Below are 18,468 nucleotides of genomic sequence, written 5' to 3'. Positions count from 1 at the left end.
TTTTCTCAGGCAGACTTGCATACATATTTAAACAGACGGATATTATTTAAGCTATCCCATTAATACATATTATAAATGCGAAAGTTTGAAAGTATTTTTTTGTTCCCTTTTCACGTCTAAACCGCTGAACTGATTTAGGTGAAATTCGGTATAGAGATAGTTTTGAGTCCCAGGGAAGGACATAGGATAGTTTTTACTTTTTTTTAGTATTGTATTGTAACTCTTTACTGTACATAAAACATATGACAATTACAGTAAATATGTAAATTGCATAGTTTCCTCGGGATAGCGATAAATGAATTCTACGCGGACGGAGTCGCTGGCAACAGCTAGTAGATAAATACTAATAAGTATACATTATAAATAACTATTTATATTCATTCCGAACATTTAGGACTCGAGTACAAAGATTTGTTTTTTTTTCATACAAGGATCTGTTGAACGGGGGTCCAACCAGCTTAGGGACCTCAAACTGCGTAGTCAGGTTCTCAAACCACTGTGTATCCGGTCGTCACAAGCTAATGGTGATTTTCCATAGGCGAGGCGAGACGAGAATTAAAATTTGTATGCATTCTCGCGCGCCCGCCGCCAGCTGCCGCGGTCGCCGCCATACAAATTTCAATTCTCGTCTCGCCTGGCCGGTGGAAAATCACCTTAAAAGCTCAGCGTACGCTTAACAGCGCATTGTGTACAGCAGCTGAGGGCGACGGGCGAAGACTCGAATCCCGCGCATTGCTGGGTGAGCGTGGAGGTAGCGCACGGCGCGTTCTCCGCCTCCGACTGCCAGCACGACATGGTGCAGCTTAAGTTTGATCGCCCTGTGCCGCTGAAGGTTAGAAATGGATCTTTTATAAACTCCCCAAGTGAATAGTACATTGTGCATTAAGCGCCGTAAGAAGGGGATTACTAACGAGAGTCAATTGGCGGAGGGCTTTTAATGACTCGAGGAAGGAAAAGTTTAGTTTTAAAATTTGAAAACAAGTTAGTTGCGTATGCCATTTCAGACTAAAGAGGTTTCAAGTCAGCCAACGTTTTATTTATATTTTTAAAACTTAGCTATGACGCAATTTTACAACACAAAACTTATCTACGCTTCATGAAACTTCGTTATTTTATATTTTAAATTTATATCAAATTTAATTTTAGTAATTTTTTTAGCGTGTTGGAATAGTAAATAGCAGCCGAAGGTATAAAAAATACCTTCGAAGATTCCGTACTCAATACGAGATCCTTAGAAAAATATTACTTGATTTTTTCGTAATGGCTACGGAACCCTAACCTGGGCGTGTCCGATACGCTCTTGGCCGGTTTTTTATTATGTATTTTTGTTGGGATTTCACTACTTTTTATAGGTAATGCTATTTATATTTTTGTGCAACGGTAAAGGGTACGCATTATCTTTCTTTTCTTCTTTTGACTTTTTGGTTTTCGTGAACTATTAGAGAGCACTCATGATTGAAAAACTTTTACTAAGGAATAAAAACATATAAGTGAATATTTTTTACCAAAATGACAATTATATATATCTATAATAGTTTACTGTGCTTTTGGGTTTCACATCAAAGCCTCTATTATAGGTACTTCGAATATCCAGGTTTTGAAGGTTTTCCTTTTACGTGGGTAGTAAACAGTTTCCCTATATCAAATTTCAGCTCTCTAGGTATTGTAGAAGTAACAGTTCGTTTCTGATGATTCCTAATTAATCAATCGGTCAGTCAATTCAGTATCAAATTTGTGTATCTTTGCAAGCTATAACTTCTAAACGAATAAAATTATCATCAGAAAAGGCAAAATGCCGTTTACCTTGTGCTTCAGTTAGCGGAAGCACTGCTGTGCCCCAAATACAATAACTTTTGTATATTTTATAGGAGGACCTGCGATACGCAGTGCGATTGTGTAACCATGGAGGACGAACTGCCAATGGAGACTGTGGTTTACCTTCAGTTAAGGGCCCTGACGGCACTACCTTCCGATTCGCATCATGCTCTTTAAGCTTTAATGGAACAACACTAGCCAGAGGCCAGATACCTTGTCTTATTTACTACAGGTGTGAATTCATTATTTATTTGCTGCGCGACAGTGGCGTGGGATGAGCATTTTAGTTAGGCAACCGGAAGTGAGGGGCGAAGACACAGGTACACCTGACTCATGCTGAGTTAGGGGTATGTTTTCGAATTCAACACCTCACTGCTAGACCCAGCTTTACCGTGATTTCCGTAACTAATTATCATGTAATATCATTAGGCAACCCTGAGGGTATCGAGTTGTTACGGCGCCACGCCACTGCTGCGCAAGAAGTATTTTACTAAAAAACACTTTTATAAAATATTGGTTCGCTTACGCTTTGTTACAGTACATCGAAATCTATAACAAATACCTCAGAAAGTGCCGACACTCTGATTTCGGCGCTGCGTGCAATTACGCTTCGGGTCGCCGCCGTTGTTATGGACCGAGGAGCCGATTTATTCAGCACGCTACGAAACGAGTTGACAGCTGAAGACCTCAGGCGAAATGCATCAGTGCTGCAGCATTCTCCAGCGATCAATACACTTATTCCTTACACTTTAGCGAATTTAGAAGGATTGGACGATTCTAAGGTTCGTTGGTGTCACCTTCTTAATTACACTTAATCATTCAAATATTTATTAGCGGTGGTTTACCTGGTTGTTCTAATTTTCATGGTAATGACAACATTCCGATTTACTGTTTCAGAGCGTGATTCAGTTGCTGGAAATGATTCATAAACTGTTGCCGCATGTCGCTGCAATGAACTTATTGGTCCCGACTTCTGAGGAGGGTCCATCTACCACCACAACTCACTATTATACATGGCTAGAAAGTGATCACCCGTACAAGCAGGCTACTGTTACTAATATGAGGTGCTCTAGTTAAATATTTTTTATTGCATTTTTTTTAATTTACCAAGATGAATTTTATATTGAAGTATTTTTGAACAGGGTGTTATTTCCTCCAAATGTTTCTTGGGTTGTGCTTGAGATGGACTCACGAAGCGTGACGGCGCAACCCGAAGACACCCTCACAATATACGCCGTGGCCGGTGCGCCAAAAAATAGATGCCATTGTTCACACGACGCGCGCGTATCAGATCCGCCCTTCCGCAAGGTATATAAGGTAGCGGGTCGTTCATTAATTCAGTAACATCATCCTATTATTTGTTTATTGTCTAGTACTCACTCGGCAGTTTAATTTCTTTACGTCAAACAATATCAATGTTACCTACGTTACATATAATACAATATCTAGTGAAGAGTATATACTACACTTTCACTAACATTTGTATGAACCATTCAGTTTGCAAATCCATTATTTTGCATTGCTTGACTAGGGAATTTATTAGTTAAGTATGACACTTACCTACTGCGAGAACGTTCTACGGTGGGTCAGGTCAGGAATCAAATGGTTCGACTGTACAATACAATCATGCATCGTCTGTTTTTAAATTGCGATGAGAGATAACAAAAGCAACATCCTGCTTATATGGCAAGCGAAACGTTTGAAACATATTTATTTATTTAGTTAAAGTAGAAAACTAATAAAAAGGGGCTAAATAGTTTATTTGATTTTATGTGTACCTATACTGCAAATACAAGCTCACATCCTGTTAAAGAGTAACGTGACTGACTAATTGATTGACTGACGAACAGGCAACGTACAGTGTACACAACTCGGGCTAGAGATTTTTTATTTTCAGGCATACATGACGAACGGATGGCCAAGTGGTTAGAGAACCTGACAACGAAGCTTGAGGTCTCGGGTTCGATCCCCGGCCAGGGCAAATATTTGTATGAATAATACGAGTGTTTGTTCTCGGGTCTTGGATGTTTAATATGTATTTAAGTATGTTTATCCGTTGCCTAGTATCCATATTACAAGCTTTGCTTAGTTTGGGACTAAGTCAATTGGTGTCAAGTGTCCCATGATATTTATTTACTTATTATGATATATAAATAGGTTTAAAGAACTACCTACCGTAATGGAAGTAGTAATAAATAAGTATATGAGCATCGAATAGGCTGGCACTTTTTGAAGCAGTAGGCATTGTTTCTTTGCCTATCACATTACTTCATTCTGTGAAATAGCTGAGTTTTGTATGGAGCGGTATGTGCGCAGAAGCTGGTACAGCTGACTTCAGAAGTGGGTGAAGCAGAAGAGCTCGGCGACGACGCTGACGCCGACACACCCTGTATGCATTACAACTGTACATACGTTAGCGTCACGCCCAAATTGGCCAATGTGTAAGTACATTTTTATTTTTGGATACGTATCAACGCCACAGCGAATAAATAGAACTTGATGTATTCAAAATATGTTTTTAGAGTGATTAGTAATAAGCATTTGGTTCATTGCCAGTGTGCAAATAAACTGAACTGTCCAAGGGTCGTTACACTGTTGATTTATTTTCGCCATGTCTGTTTGTCCGTCCGTCCGTCCGTCCGCGGCCTTGTTCTGAGACTATTGGCTCTGTGCACGACATCAGCGCCACCTAGCGTCCGCAACTTTTTGGACTCTGATGCTCTGACCTTTTGAAATTTTATCGCGACATTGTGACATAAATCAAACCTATAACGTATTAATTTATAATACAAAATTACTGTGATACCGTGATTAGGGTGGACAAAAGGTTGTGAATTCATTTTTGGCCATTAAAATTAAATCAGGTAAGTAAAATTTATTCAAAAAGTGTGTTTTTCGTTATTTCAGGGTTTGTTTACTTCATGTTTAGTTGTACTTTTACTGTAAAACGAAAAGATAAAGCTATCTTATTGGTTTCTTTGAATATTCTTATATCGCTAGTAATAAATTAAATATCGTTTTCAGATCAAAATGTGTATCATTTTTAAGACGCGGTTTTGTGAGTATCACTCAATATAAAATTTCAACCACAAACCGATTCATAAGGAAAATTGTTGCTGGACATGTCCGAGATGTATAGGAATATTAAGAACAGTGTTCAATAATTCAAGCTAGCATCATAACACAAACATCTATTACTAAAATTAGGTAGTTAAAGTCTATACAAATTGCTTTGTTAATGACAGATTCATATGAGTATCACAGAAGCCTAGATTATTTCTTTTTTTGGCCAGTATGAGAGCTGTGATAGATTTCATTACCCCCACCTAGTACTTCTCACCCTCCCAATCGGTGCTAGAAAGCTGTAATTTTTCAAGGATATACCTATGTAGCAACTACGCAGAGAAAATGGTAAAAAATAAAATAAAAATTATACAGTACAGTCGAACAAATTGAATCATGACCCAGGGTAGAACCTTTGTGCTACTAATGTCATGTTGACATCTCATACTTTTGTCAAAGAAATTATAGTGAAATTGATTATTAAAAGGTTCCACCCTGGGTCATGTTTCAATTTGTTCGGCCGTACCTCCCGCGTGAATAAATTCATGATGGTAGCAAGTAGCCTATCAAAACAAGGAAAACTATAACGGTACAAAATCCTTAGAGAAGTAATACTTTATTTTTTCCCAACGCGGCTATGGAACCCAATCTTGGTCGTGTCCGATACGCTGTTCGCCGGTTTTTAAATTGAGATAGTGCTCAGTCACACGTCAGTCAGCCCATCCTATACCTGCCAGTAACTTTATTCATATCATATAACATTAATATTCGATCTCCTTGGTCGTGACGCCGAGCACCAATAGTTCATGTTACGAATTCAAATATTATTTTTGCCCTCTGCGAATGATTATTGAAGAAAAGACCTATCGGCTCGCATTTATTGGTGAACCAATCGTCGATTTTCGAATTGTAGGGATATAAAGATTTTAGATTTATGAAGCACAAAGTGCAGCCACAGCTGGCCCGTCACAGACAAAGCACGGTATGCAACTTGCAATACGACACGTGACGTCGCCAGACCAGTGTTTCCACGTGTTGGCTCGCGTTTGTACACTCAGCTCAGTGCGGGCGTCAGAACGGGGTAATACTCATTGCTATGGTAAAGTGAAGCGGGCAGGAATCATAAATTTCAGCAATTGTATTCCATTCCGAAATTTCGTAGTATATTTTTATGTTGTTGCAGTGCATCTGAATGGCCACAAAAAGGATTATTGGTACCAGGAAATGAATTAATATTTTCATTGGAAACTGCATCAGATTACTTGACTGAATATAATAAGACCAACAAGTAAGACAATTGAGTAGTATTTTAGCGAATAAAAAGGGCTACTACAGAAATGATTTTGTGTCACACCATTTTTAACCGACTTTATAAGAAGAGCAGGGGTGTACAACTATGGCTACGTTTCACTTCACGCCCGCAACGCCTACGGCCGCGACCGCTGAAATGACCGTTCCACTAACGTAAAAAGGCCGCGGGCATTGTAGACGAATGTTATAAATGGAACGCACATCTTCAACGCTGTATGCTCGCAATATTGCGGTATGGGGAAAACGTTCTGTGAGTGTTGTAAGTAAGTATTTCGCATAGATTTGAGAAAAATTTAATTCAACATGGATTCCCGTGAATCTATGGTTGCGGGTAAGGCAAAGTGAGAGGTAATGAACATGAAACTACCGTGAGACTCACTCATTTTAAATGATAACAAAACTGCACGCTGCTGCAGCTGTTATGCGTTGTTGTGCGCGTGTTGTAGCAGACGCCAAGTTGCGTTGCTACCAGAAGAAGGGTTACGGATTAACCCGAAACATGTCGAGCTAAACTCGATTTCAGACGTGAGTTATCCGTTTTGTTATCATTTAAAATGAGAGATAATGACTCAGAAAGTTAATCAAGTTCTGATGACATCTCGCTTATCTGACATCTGTCATGGTGGAAGCCCACTCTGACCCACCTAAATTCTGTGGGCGAAGTAGGCGCGACGCGGTCGCCAACAGTGACGTCTTTTATGACGTGAACGATCGCTCACGATGATATAGAGGTATCATTCCATATAAGCCTAAAGGCCCGTGGTCACGATACAGTCGTCGCGGACGTTTAGTGGGACGTACCCTATATGTCTTTTATTTATCTGAAAATAGGTAATACTTCTGAGGTGGTTTGTTGTTTTGAGTTTGATTTCAAATTAAGAAAAATAATAATATTGAATTATTTCTGTGGTAGCGCATTAAAAATGATTTTAAAGTATTTTTGTAGTCGGTTTTTTTTATACATAAACATTTTTATAAATATAATTTCGAAACAGAAATCGAGTTTTGTACCCTTTTCTTTTATTGTCATCGGCAGTAAAACTAAAATACAGGGTGGCTCGATTTAGATAAATGTGAATGTTTTTTGTATTTTGATTTTAATTTTGCTTTTAGCGAAGACAGTCGCTTCGGTTTCCGATGCTTGTGCGTTGGGTACGAAGACTCGCCGTTTACGTCGCAGAGGCAAGGGCTAGTGGCGCTAGAAATGGAACTAATATACGCAGGTGCAGCCTGCGCTTCCCGCCTTCTAGCTCCAGATTTGGACATACCGCCACTTACATTCTGTAAGTATATAAAAATGATTTCTTTTTTGTTTTAAATATATATAAAGGGTGATCAATCCAAATGAGTCAGTAGGGAGAAGTCTGAAACTATGAGAGATAGCGAAATCTGTACTTAGGAACGAGGGCTTTGATTTTAGATTTAATAATAGTACATTGTGCATTAAGGGGCGTAAGAAGAGTTTGTAATCCCCTTACGACCCGTGATACACACAACGATTTTCATCATATTGCGAGGAAAAAAATGCAATAAATTTAATTATTTTGTGTCCAAACACTTCACAGCTCAGCAAAAGCAAGACGCTAAGAAAACAACTAAATAAAATATGGCTATCCGCCAATACAGGGGGCTACTACGAAATTCGAAAATCGAAGTTCGTACCGTCCCTCTCACTCTCGTATTAAATAATATTAGCGTCAGGAAAATGATATCAACTTCGATTTTCGAATTTCGTGGTAGCCCCCCTGATTGTCACTTTTTTAGTCGTCTACCATAGATAATACTAAGAACAAGAACCGTGTTTAGTTTAGATTTCGAATGGTCTTACGGCCAGATTATTCCAACATGCTAAAAAAATATTTACTGAAATTATTGCAAAAAAAAAATATAAATTTAAAATATAAAAATAACGACATTTCATGAAGCGTGTAAAATTATTATGGTGTAAAATTAGGTTAGGTTATCTATGTTTGAAAGATGTTAATAAAACGTTAGCTGACTTGAAACCTCTTTAGTCTGAAATGACGTACCAACTAAGTTTTTAAAACTAAAGTCATAAGTCCCTTGGGGAGGAAAACTATACGTAAATCCATAATTCCCGCGGGAACAATTGAGGCCATTGTCATTTAGTGTACAGGCATGGAATAACGTCATTTTCGAGCAAGTGTGATGAAAAAATAAAAATGGCATTCAACCCGGTCAAAATCTCTGTAAACAATGTTATAAATTCTGCGTAGTGTTTTGTTGTTATTGTTAAAGCTGTTTGGATTGAACCCATTTGGATTGGTCACCCTGTATACATGTATATACAGACCGTGTTAAAAAAAGTTCGCAAAGGCAAAAGGCAAAATTGAACATGTCTAGAATTTTTATCATCCTTAACATACGGAAATATCCATCCCTAGAGTCTGGTGGATAATCATAATAATAATCAACGATATCAATTGTTTAGCACGCGGTTCAATGAGAGTCTTTGTTTCATAGCAACAATAGTGGAAGTGCAAGTGCTCGCCATGATGGGCGCGAGTCCCACGGGGGTGGAAGCAGAGTCGTCGCAAGATGGCAGCGAAGCTCTACTGCTGTCTCGTGGCCTGGAGCTCTCCTCGCCGCCCACCATCCATCACATACTCGACGGACAACCGCTATTAAGGTACCATGATTATATAGTACTAAAAGAAGCATATGCACACTACATTTTCGCATAAAACTATCAATCGTTTTTAGCAATCTGAGGCCGTGTATTGCCTAACGTTTCTGACGCTCGCGATCGCAATCACATTACACATTTCGCATACAAAAACTGTTATTTGATTGCGATCGCGAGTGTCAGAAACGTTAGGCAATACCCTTTCACTGGCTAGAACATAGTCTTAAGGAAAATATTAACGAAATTTTGGATCAAGTTGTCTGAATAAATAAATTATTATTATTAGTAATACAGTAATGTTTGGTTTTCATATAAGCTACTATGAAAGGAATATACACCATACCTACATACATTAAACTACTTTGAGCTACCACCCGGTGTTATTTTGGAATAAGTAAAAACTGACCAAGCGCGGTGTAGGGTTTAGTATTGATAAGCGGATATTCAATATTAAGTTTTGATTGAGTATTAGCTACTCGATTACATTGCTACAAATTGCCTCAAAAAGCCTACTTAAAAGGGTACCTTAAGTTTTCTAGGATGGTCCATATTATATTTTTATCGATAGTAGACTTATAATGTAGCTTACTCCTGTAGATATATATTTTTTTCACTTTCCATTTTTTGCCCTGTGCATTGGGTTTTGTGCCTGTTTGATTTAAAAAAAATAGTTGACAGCTGTCAGTTGACAAATGTCGCCGTACAACGACAAATACGTACAAACACAGCTACACAGACGTACGTACGTATGGCGATATTTGACAACTGACAGCTGCCAGTCCGACCTCTTTTTTTTAATCGAACAGACCAAGGCACGAAACCTATTAATCTCACGAAACGTGTGATTTGCCGAAATAAAGTTTCAATTTATTTTTACAAAAAAACGGCAAGTGAAAAAATATATCTATCTACAGGAGTGAGCTTCATTATAAGTCTACTATCGATGAAAAAAATATTATGGACCATCCCAGAAAACTCAAGGTGCCCAATTGTTACCGAAAATATCTGTCCGTTTTGTATGTAAATAAGTCATAATACCGGGTGGGCCCCGTAACAGGAGCAAAAAATTAAAACACAGGTTGTGCTACTCAAATGGAACTACTTTAGTTCTGCAACTTTAAAAAATCAAGTTATTTTATCCTTCTGTTTATTCCAAACAAATTAAATGGTATTTTCAATGTACGGCAAAATGACGGATTTCGCAATACATTGCTTGTGCAATTAAACTTTAAACTATAATAAAAATCATAATACAAGTTATTTTCAAAAGTTGTAGAACTAAATTAGCTCAAGATGAAGAGTGGAAGCTGTGGTTTAATTTTTGGCTCCTTTTACAGGGCCCACCTTGTATATCTTTTGGTCGCCGCTTTATCTAGAGATCCTTCTGTATTATACAACAAAAAATCGCATATCACTCGTGAAACCAAACAAAGAAAATATTGAGCATGAGTATTCCTAAACTTTATTTTACTTGAGTTTATTAAAGAAATTACAAGCATGGCTTTGCAACCAACCAATACCAACAATAGCAATACCAACATTTAAAAATTATGCCGCTTGATAAACCGTTAAGGCTGGCATTGTGCGCTCTTTATAAAGGAACAGTGGCAGGGCAGATAAATATTGCTTATCGGTTAAAATGAGGTAATATACGAGTAAATACAATTTTATATTATTTGATAGCTTTGTTATGTTTTCTAATCTCATATATTTTTAAGTAATTTAAATCTTCTATTTAGGAATAATATAAATAGGTAATCACTTACGTAATGTTCCAAAATATATACGATTATATCCAACTCAATTCATTCCCCGTGGTCAACATGCAAACTAGCTAATCTATGCAATATTCTCACGCACTCCTATGCGCAATAGAGTAGGCTATTCTAAAATTGTACTCTTGTCGTGCAATGCTGTCTTTCGTACTCAATATTGACTAGCGAGGAAAGCTGACTAGTTTGGAGGATTTAAGTCGCAGGCATTTAAGGTGAAAAAAAACACGATGACGAATTTTAGGGACGATCGCCATCATCAACATCGGATCTGTCTAGGTGCTCAAAAATATCTGAACAAGACCGTATTGTGAATCGCGTAAGTGCTTGCTGAGATACTTGCATGACAGAACAAAAAGTTCGTCTTGGTTTCTTTGTTTAAACTGTACAGATCCATCCCAAAATGATATTTTACAATTTCTACAGAACATATTCTTATATTTAATACAATCATAAAAAGTTCGCTATGCTCTTTATGTTTCGTGTGTGCACTGCATATTATGTATTAGTATTATATACATGCTATTCATGTTTTTTTTACATATACATACATTGTTCAAAATCTGATGCTTTTTTCAGGGCAACAAACTAATGATCATGGATTGATAATAATAATTAAAACTTTTAAAAGGACTTACTTGGATAGGACATTAATATCCTACAATGTACCTCCGTCCCGAAAGGTTGAAGTTATGAAATACAGAAAATTAATAGAAAAAAAACAATCTTTTCGTAATACTTCTTATATTCATTCCTTTGAAATAAATAATCTTATAAAAATAATTTGTTTCGTAATTAAAACTGATAATACTTATAATAGTTTTCCTAAATAATTGGCACATTCATTACATTCCTTGTTGAGGTAGAGCCATAACACGCTGTTTTAAATAGCATGTCCACGGAATTACTACCTAAATTATTCGTCGAAATGTCCACTTATCGTTTATACCCAGCGACAAAGATCAATTGACCTAAATACACATATTCTCGTTCACAAATCAGTAGTAAGAAGTTCGGCTCTTTCCACTACTATATGAAACTCAGTTTCACGGTAAGTCTTGCCGTCTGGCATCACTATTTGTATCTTTTTCTTTTTCTCGTTTTCTTGTTTTACTATACAAAACGTGATAATTGCTGCAATTAATACTACTATAATTACACCGACAACAATGAATATCCAGTAATTTTGTTTGAATGCTCCACAGCGACTATCTACGTATGTCGGCAGGGACACATAATGTCCTTCTAAAGAATACCAGCACGATAGAGTACCGCCTTGTTCCCGCATAGTTTCCCGCCATTCGGCTTCCAAATCACAATTGCATGTTGTGTTTAAGTTTAGGCCGTCGATTCGCATAGTCAGCGTCGTTTCGTTATGTATAAGCGAGGATGGTGACAAATCGGTGAAGGTATTATTGTCAATTAATAATTCTTGTCGACCAAGTACCGAAGTCACTTCAATATCAGCAGTGAAGCCGTAAAATGCTCCCTTTCGAATCGTCCTTACTGTATTATTTCGAAATGTTATTGGCCCTCTGGTGTTCACATGAAAGCCATCGCCCTCCAATGTATCAATCATATTATTTTCTATAAGAACTCTCTTTGGTAAACTAATAATAAATGACAAACTGTACAAATATTTGATAGAAAGGCCGTCAATTCTAAATAGATTTGTAACTTCCACATCCGACAAAAATCTGCTCGGCAATGTCCCAACGGAACCTCCACGAATCAAAAAGTTTGTAGTTGTAAATTTTTTGAAAGCTTGTATTTCAATGTTTTCGAACAAAATGTCGGTTAGTTCAATATTTTTTACGCCGGCTAGATTAGAAAACGCGTATGGTTTGATCATATTGATTTGACTGTTACTAATGACTATATCATTAATGCGTCCTTGAATAGCATGAGATGAAATTTCATTAATAGTACTGTTATGTATTAAAATCCGTATCCCTGGATTCATATCATTTTCTCTTGAAAAAGGAGACCATGCTAATGATCTTTCATTTATGTAGACGTGATGCACGTTGCGAAGTTCAACGGATCGGAGCTGGATGAGATTCCGAGCCATATCCGACAGGAAATAAACTCGAGCGCAACCGTCGATTATGATGCCAGTGGTAGTAGAAGGGACTCGGTATGCTCCGTCAGGCCGCAATGTTACCTCCTGGTATAAAAATAATAACTTAATGACGATAAGTCTTTGAATTAAAGTTCGTCGCTGTATTTAGATAATTGTGAAAACTTACGTCATAGTTCATGGTGCAGTTGCAAATGACTCTAGTGAAGGCATCGCACCGGCAGGACTCGTCCTCGCAGACGGTGGGTGTGGCCGACTGCGCGAGGCCCCGCGCCGCCAGCACAGACAGAACCTGCCACAACGTCGGCCACCGCATGCTTATTGCTTCACGTCACCATCTCACTTCGTAACTAATAGGTACATACCCTGTAAACAAACATTTACGACCTCGTTAAATTATTCCATTTATTATTAAAACTTACTGCTACTTTAATTGTAGGTACCAAGTAGTTAATTTTCCAAAGTTTGAGTCGTATTCACGGCTTTATTCACGACTTGTGTTGCACGAATTATCAAAACAATCAAGTACCTTACCTAGAATTTTTTTGAACAAGGCACAAGTGAAAGGAAATTCTTAAATACCTGACATGTTAGACTGAGTTTTATTAAAATATAAGATAGAAATAACCACAAAACTGTCGCAGAAGAACACGTGACGACGTGTTGTGAATGTTATTAATTTAATTACACACTTTTGAAAAATCAAGTACTAACGAAAAACAAACCTGACGCAACTATAAATTCGTAGCAAACCCTTGTTAAAAGCCTTTAATCTTTGCCAACCTTTGCTTTAAACACGCTTTAACCATATTTTATACTAATTATTTGTCACTGAACACTCTAATAAAAATAATTTCATGAGCAATTGAAGTTAAACTGAGTCACCCACACACATCGTTATCGCAGCAGCGTTATCAGATACGTACTTGTACTCATGCTTTACCTAGTCCGAATTACGAATCAAGCTAAAGCGGTACGGGCGTTTCATAGGTATAAAAATTTTGCAATCTACTTTTGCCTTCCAGCGGAGATAAGCGGGTTTCATAGCCCGGTGTTTGTTTACGTATAATACTTTGACTATACCTACATAAACCTTTTAATACAAATGCTACATGTATACTCAAAGGGTTACTTGGTTAGTTAAAAAGCAATAGATATTCTACTTTTATCGACTCGCTCGTACCTAATCAATAGCAAAAAAAATCACATGGGCGCTTATTAACCGACTTCAAAAAAGGAGGTTTTCAATTCGCTTAGTATGTTTTTTTACGTGTGAACATTATTATACATGGTAGCTACTTAAATCATTAATTTTATGAAAATATTTGTTACGTAGTTGGGGGCATATAAGATCAGTTTTCAGATAGGCGTATTTATCATAGGTCAGACTCTACATTACGAATTTTTAATTCTTACTTCTTTAGTTGTTTGGTAATTCAGAGTCAAAGTCAAAATATCTTTATTCAATTTATGAATGTCAAAAAAAAATCTACCACCGGTTCGGAAAAACCTCTGTTGAGAAGAATCCGGCAAGAAACTCAACGAGGTAATTAAATTATACATATTAACATCTCACTACAAGATACACCGACCAATGTACACGCGGGCAGTACATTCGTCAGCGTATAATCCCACTAATATTATAATTGCAAAAGTTTGAGTCTTTTTGTTCGATTGTTTGTTTGTTACCCCATCACGTCAACCGCTCGATGAAATTTGATATACGGATAGCTTGAGTATCAAGGAAGGACATAGGATAGTTATCCCGGAAAATTGCATAGTTCGTGCGGGATAGCCATAAAAGTAGGTATTCTACTCGGACGGAGTCGCGGGGAACAGGATAGTTACAAAAATATAGTAATATGCTCAGGATAATTTATATACATAAGTATAGCAAAAACATGAAAGGGCCTGTTGGAAATAGTTTGTTCCTACCTTGTGCTTGTAAAAATAAAAATATTATGGTTGCTTGCCATAACAATGGCAAGTACTTATGGTTATTTGATACGTAACTGAGCCAAACACAGTTAGTCTCGGTATGTTAAAGGAACAATTAAAAAATAGAGCTTTGTTATTCTATACTGAAGGCTACTCAGGCTTCAGCTTTCGCTTGTGATGTTTGCGCTTAAGACTTTGTTTAAAGTAAAAGAGCGCAAGCTAGGTGGGTAAAATAATAAATAAGTACCGTAGGTATTTTTAGTTGGTCTAGTAAAATATAATGAATTTTGCAACAACTTAGTAAGATTATAATAGAAAACTTATTACCAAATGATGTTAAGATTATTTAGGCATGTTGCGCATGATAACTTAACGACATAAAGTTTTTTTTACTGAGTGGAGGTCAAAGGAGGTATTGTCATCTTTATATTTCACTTGCCTTTATCCGCTGCTTCGCTCACATTATGAATCATTAGATAAATTTCTATGAGAATCATTTCTCGAGAATCATTTTATTCAGGTACTTTGTAGGTATATTTATTTTCTTAGATGTTATATATGCACACATTCACATCGCACCCTGATTCCACGGGAATATAAGAATAAAAAGTAGCCTCTGATATTTCAGAGATTCTTTTATCTTGAACATGAAACTACCGTGAGACTCGCTCATATTAAATGATATTGTAACGGATAACTCGGTTTAAGACGTGAGTTATCCGTTACAATATCATTTAATATTCAGTTATCTATTTACATTCTGAACGAATTTCATCCAAATCCAACGTTGTAGCGTGAAAAAGTATCAAACACAGACAATTTTCGCATTAATATTACTAGTTGGATTGTGGTCGCGGCTTGGAATGAAAGCCCCATAAAATTTGTGTTAGCGTGAACTTTACTCCATACGTTTTTACTTTAAAGTAAACAAATCTAGGGCTCGAACGTAACCGGTTCCAGGTAAAAGTTAATTCTGAGAAGATCTTACCAAGTATTATTTAATATTGTTTCGGCATGTATCTATATCTATTAAATGCTATAAGTATGTCCTTAGAAATACCATCATAAACTTTTATTTACCTACAAACTGAAACTAATGATTGCGCCTTTTGTATGTATGATGAAATTGGACAGGCGGTTACTTACTTTAAAGTCACAAGTATGCCGTATCAAGAATTCAAAAGGCGATTTAAACTAAACAAACTATTTTATTTGTAGCAAATATATATGTATATATTATTTAAGAATGTGTTGATAATTACACAATATAATGAATGTATCTTGTCTTGTTATAAGGTTAATTAGTGTTCTTCTCGGTAATAACGTCTTCAACTACAGTCTACAGGTCGGGCTCATATTGACCCATTAATTAATTTAAAATTTCATAATGTTGACTTTTACGCTTACGCATTAATTGCTTCAGTTAATAAAGTACCATAGTTAATTATTATTGTGCAGTGAATTAGAAATAAAATATGAGGTACTGTTTTTCACGAAAGTAAACCAGGAATGCTCATAATATTTCAAACACTTCAGTCCGACGTATTTTAAATGTGTGTATGAAATTTAGCACAATGCTCATGTAATCAAGGTATTATTACCTCACATGAGTTATATATGCGCTTAGTGTGCGTTATACTCATATTACCATGAATGAGGTCATACACTACAGGGTATTTGTTAAATCATAACGTCACTGAATTGAACGGAGGTAGATGAAAAGCTTGTTCATGTACAAATAATATATAATTACTAGCTGTTGCCCGCGACTCCGTCCGCGTAGAAGTATGAAAAATAGTTTACGTCCTATTCTCAGACCTAACGAATATACATAAAAAAAATCATAAAAATCGCTCAAGCCGTTTCGTTTCAAATACTGTGACACGAGAATTTTATATATTAGATTATATGGATATAATTTATGATGTAATCATATAATAATAAAAAAAATCTCTTCCGGGTATCATAAAACTAGTCAAAGTATTTATGCCACGACATGCCACCTGTGATATTTTTTCTGAAGTAGGTATGTGCTCGTAAGTTTGCTCACGAAATTCCACCGGCTCAGATGAAGGTATCAAAATCTGTTTGTTATCTTTTACATTAGCAGCACGTTGCTGCTTGACCGCGTGACGCGCAACCGGGGCTTATTATTGAATTAACTCGTAACTGCTTGCTTCCCGATTCTGGCTTTGCTTTATGACTTACTAGCGACTCGCTTCGGATTTGCACGGGTGCAACTTTGAAAAAAAAAGAAATTGAGAAATGAAGGTCTATAATCAAAAGCACTTTAACTTCCTTTTTCCAAAACTACATCCGCGCTAAATTGGTACGTCGCTAGTTACTCATATTTATACCTGTATACATTCATACAGGTCAGTATGGAAAAGTCTGAAACTGTAAGACACACGAAGAACTGTTCTTAAGAACCATGTCATCGATTTTAGTAACAAAAAAAACTGTATTCATACATTTTAAGAAAACTTGTATTCAGTTTGGGAATCGAACCCGGACGTTTTGAAAAATATAACTTAGGTAAATTATTAAAGAATATGAAATACAATGCATTTTATTCATTCTAGATACCGTGTTTCCTGGTAAAATTTATTGCTTATGATACGACCTACTACCGAAATCCAAATAGAAATAATGTATGTTTTATTTTTCAAAACGTCTAGGTTCGATTCCCGAACTGAAAACTTGTTACTAAAATCGATGAAATGGTTCCTTAGAGCAGATCTTCGAATGTCTTATAGTTTCAGACTTTCCAATACTGACCGATATGAATGTTACACTGTTACACCCTGTATACTCTTTGCCTAGTTTTAAATATCTACGAGTACGTACATACATTTAGGCAGACAGCGCATGTGTCTTTATTTTAACCGTATGTATAAAGATAAAGATAATCTGCTTAACTAATATAAATTTCCTGTAATACCTACTATTTCGGTGTTTATGTATTATATAATATCACGGACATTTTGACGAAGACTTGGTTCCAGTGTTTTCTTTAACCTTTTTTCATATTAAGTCAGCGCTGATTAAGTGTTCTTGAAAGTAGATACCTCTTTGTTTATTTTAAAGATAGAGTGGGCTCTAAGAACGGCTTTGTTAAAAGTACCTATAAGAGTATACTCAGTACGTATGGAAATTCTTATAAGTTGTTAACGATATGGGGATAGTAGAAATGACATCAAAGACAATCTTTTTGCAAAATATTTGCAACTGAAAGAAATAACACTCTTTTAAATTATTAGAGATTGGGTTTAGAACAGAATAATATTATAAACTCTTCTGAAAGACTGCAAAATATCAAGGAGCGAAAACTCTACGACATACGGAATTCACGTTTTAGGAAGTACCTAGTTCAGAATATCGAAAAGAAGTCGTGCATAGAAGTTTGTTTACGGTTATTAAATTCAATTTTTCTTACCTTAACATAGGCTTCATTTCGTAGTTAGCTAAATCGGATTACGAAAAGATTAATTCATATAATTTAAAATGCAAATAAAACAGTAAATAATAAAGATGCCACTGCTGTGTTTCACTGTCTTCTGATGATGTCGGCGAGAAGTATCTATTCAAAAACAACTTTTAAATATCACTTGGCTAGACATCATTTGCATTGTTAATATATTTAGTAAAACGATATAACATAAAATGGGTAGAAATAACAGAGCATACGTCGAGTGGTTACGATTCCCGCGCATGCGACTGACGCGGCCGGCTCCGGCGACTCACGTCTCGTACTCTGTTTGCGCGACCTTCAATCTACGCAACGACTTCTAAACATGCGATCAAGTGGCGGGCCACATGAAGCAAAATTTTTGAATAGGGCT

The 18,468-nt window shown here is 36.5% G+C and overlaps 2 protein-coding genes across 4 annotated transcripts in view; one reads left to right on the top strand and one right to left on the bottom strand.

Moving 5' to 3' along the window:
- hiw (MYC binding protein highwire) overlaps positions 1-18,468 on the top strand; it is a 104,236-nt gene that overhangs the window by 20,060 nt on the left and 65,708 nt on the right. The window contains exons 26-34 of the mRNA XM_074095223.1: positions 695-832; positions 1,869-2,047; positions 2,354-2,597; positions 2,713-2,879; positions 2,958-3,123; positions 4,132-4,256; positions 6,062-6,166; positions 7,303-7,472; positions 8,674-8,839. Coding sequence (XP_073951324.1) covers positions 695-832; positions 1,869-2,047; positions 2,354-2,597; positions 2,713-2,879; positions 2,958-3,123; positions 4,132-4,256; positions 6,062-6,166; positions 7,303-7,472; positions 8,674-8,839 — 1,460 coding nt within the window. The remainder of the gene's footprint in view (positions 1-694; positions 833-1,868; positions 2,048-2,353; positions 2,598-2,712; positions 2,880-2,957; positions 3,124-4,131; positions 4,257-6,061; positions 6,167-7,302; positions 7,473-8,673; positions 8,840-18,468) is intronic.
- On the bottom strand, positions 11,336-18,380 carry LOC141433190 (uncharacterized). Of its 3 annotated transcripts, none has more exons than XM_074095118.1 (3): positions 18,063-18,380; positions 12,858-13,054; positions 11,336-12,775 (listed from the first exon to the last, which is right to left on the bottom strand). In XM_074095118.1, exons 2-3 carry the CDS (start codon positions 13,002-13,004, stop codon positions 11,600-11,602), a joined length of 1,323 nt encoding a protein of 440 aa, XP_073951219.1. In that variant the 5' UTR covers positions 13,005-13,054; positions 18,063-18,380; the 3' UTR covers positions 11,336-11,599. The 3 variants fall into 3 exon arrangements, with proteins under 3 accessions (XP_073951219.1, XP_073951234.1, XP_073951227.1); XM_074095133.1 differs by lacking the exon at positions 18,063-18,380 and adding an exon at positions 13,403-13,584; XM_074095126.1 differs by lacking the exon at positions 18,063-18,380 and adding an exon at positions 13,414-13,584.

This window comes from Choristoneura fumiferana, chromosome Z, assembly GCF_025370935.1.
Source record: "Choristoneura fumiferana chromosome Z, NRCan_CFum_1, whole genome shotgun sequence".
Taxonomy (NCBI): Eukaryota; Metazoa; Arthropoda; class Insecta; order Lepidoptera; family Tortricidae; genus Choristoneura; species Choristoneura fumiferana.
The sequence above is the reverse complement of the archived record's forward strand: the minus strand, read 5'-3'. Positions and strand labels throughout refer to the sequence as shown.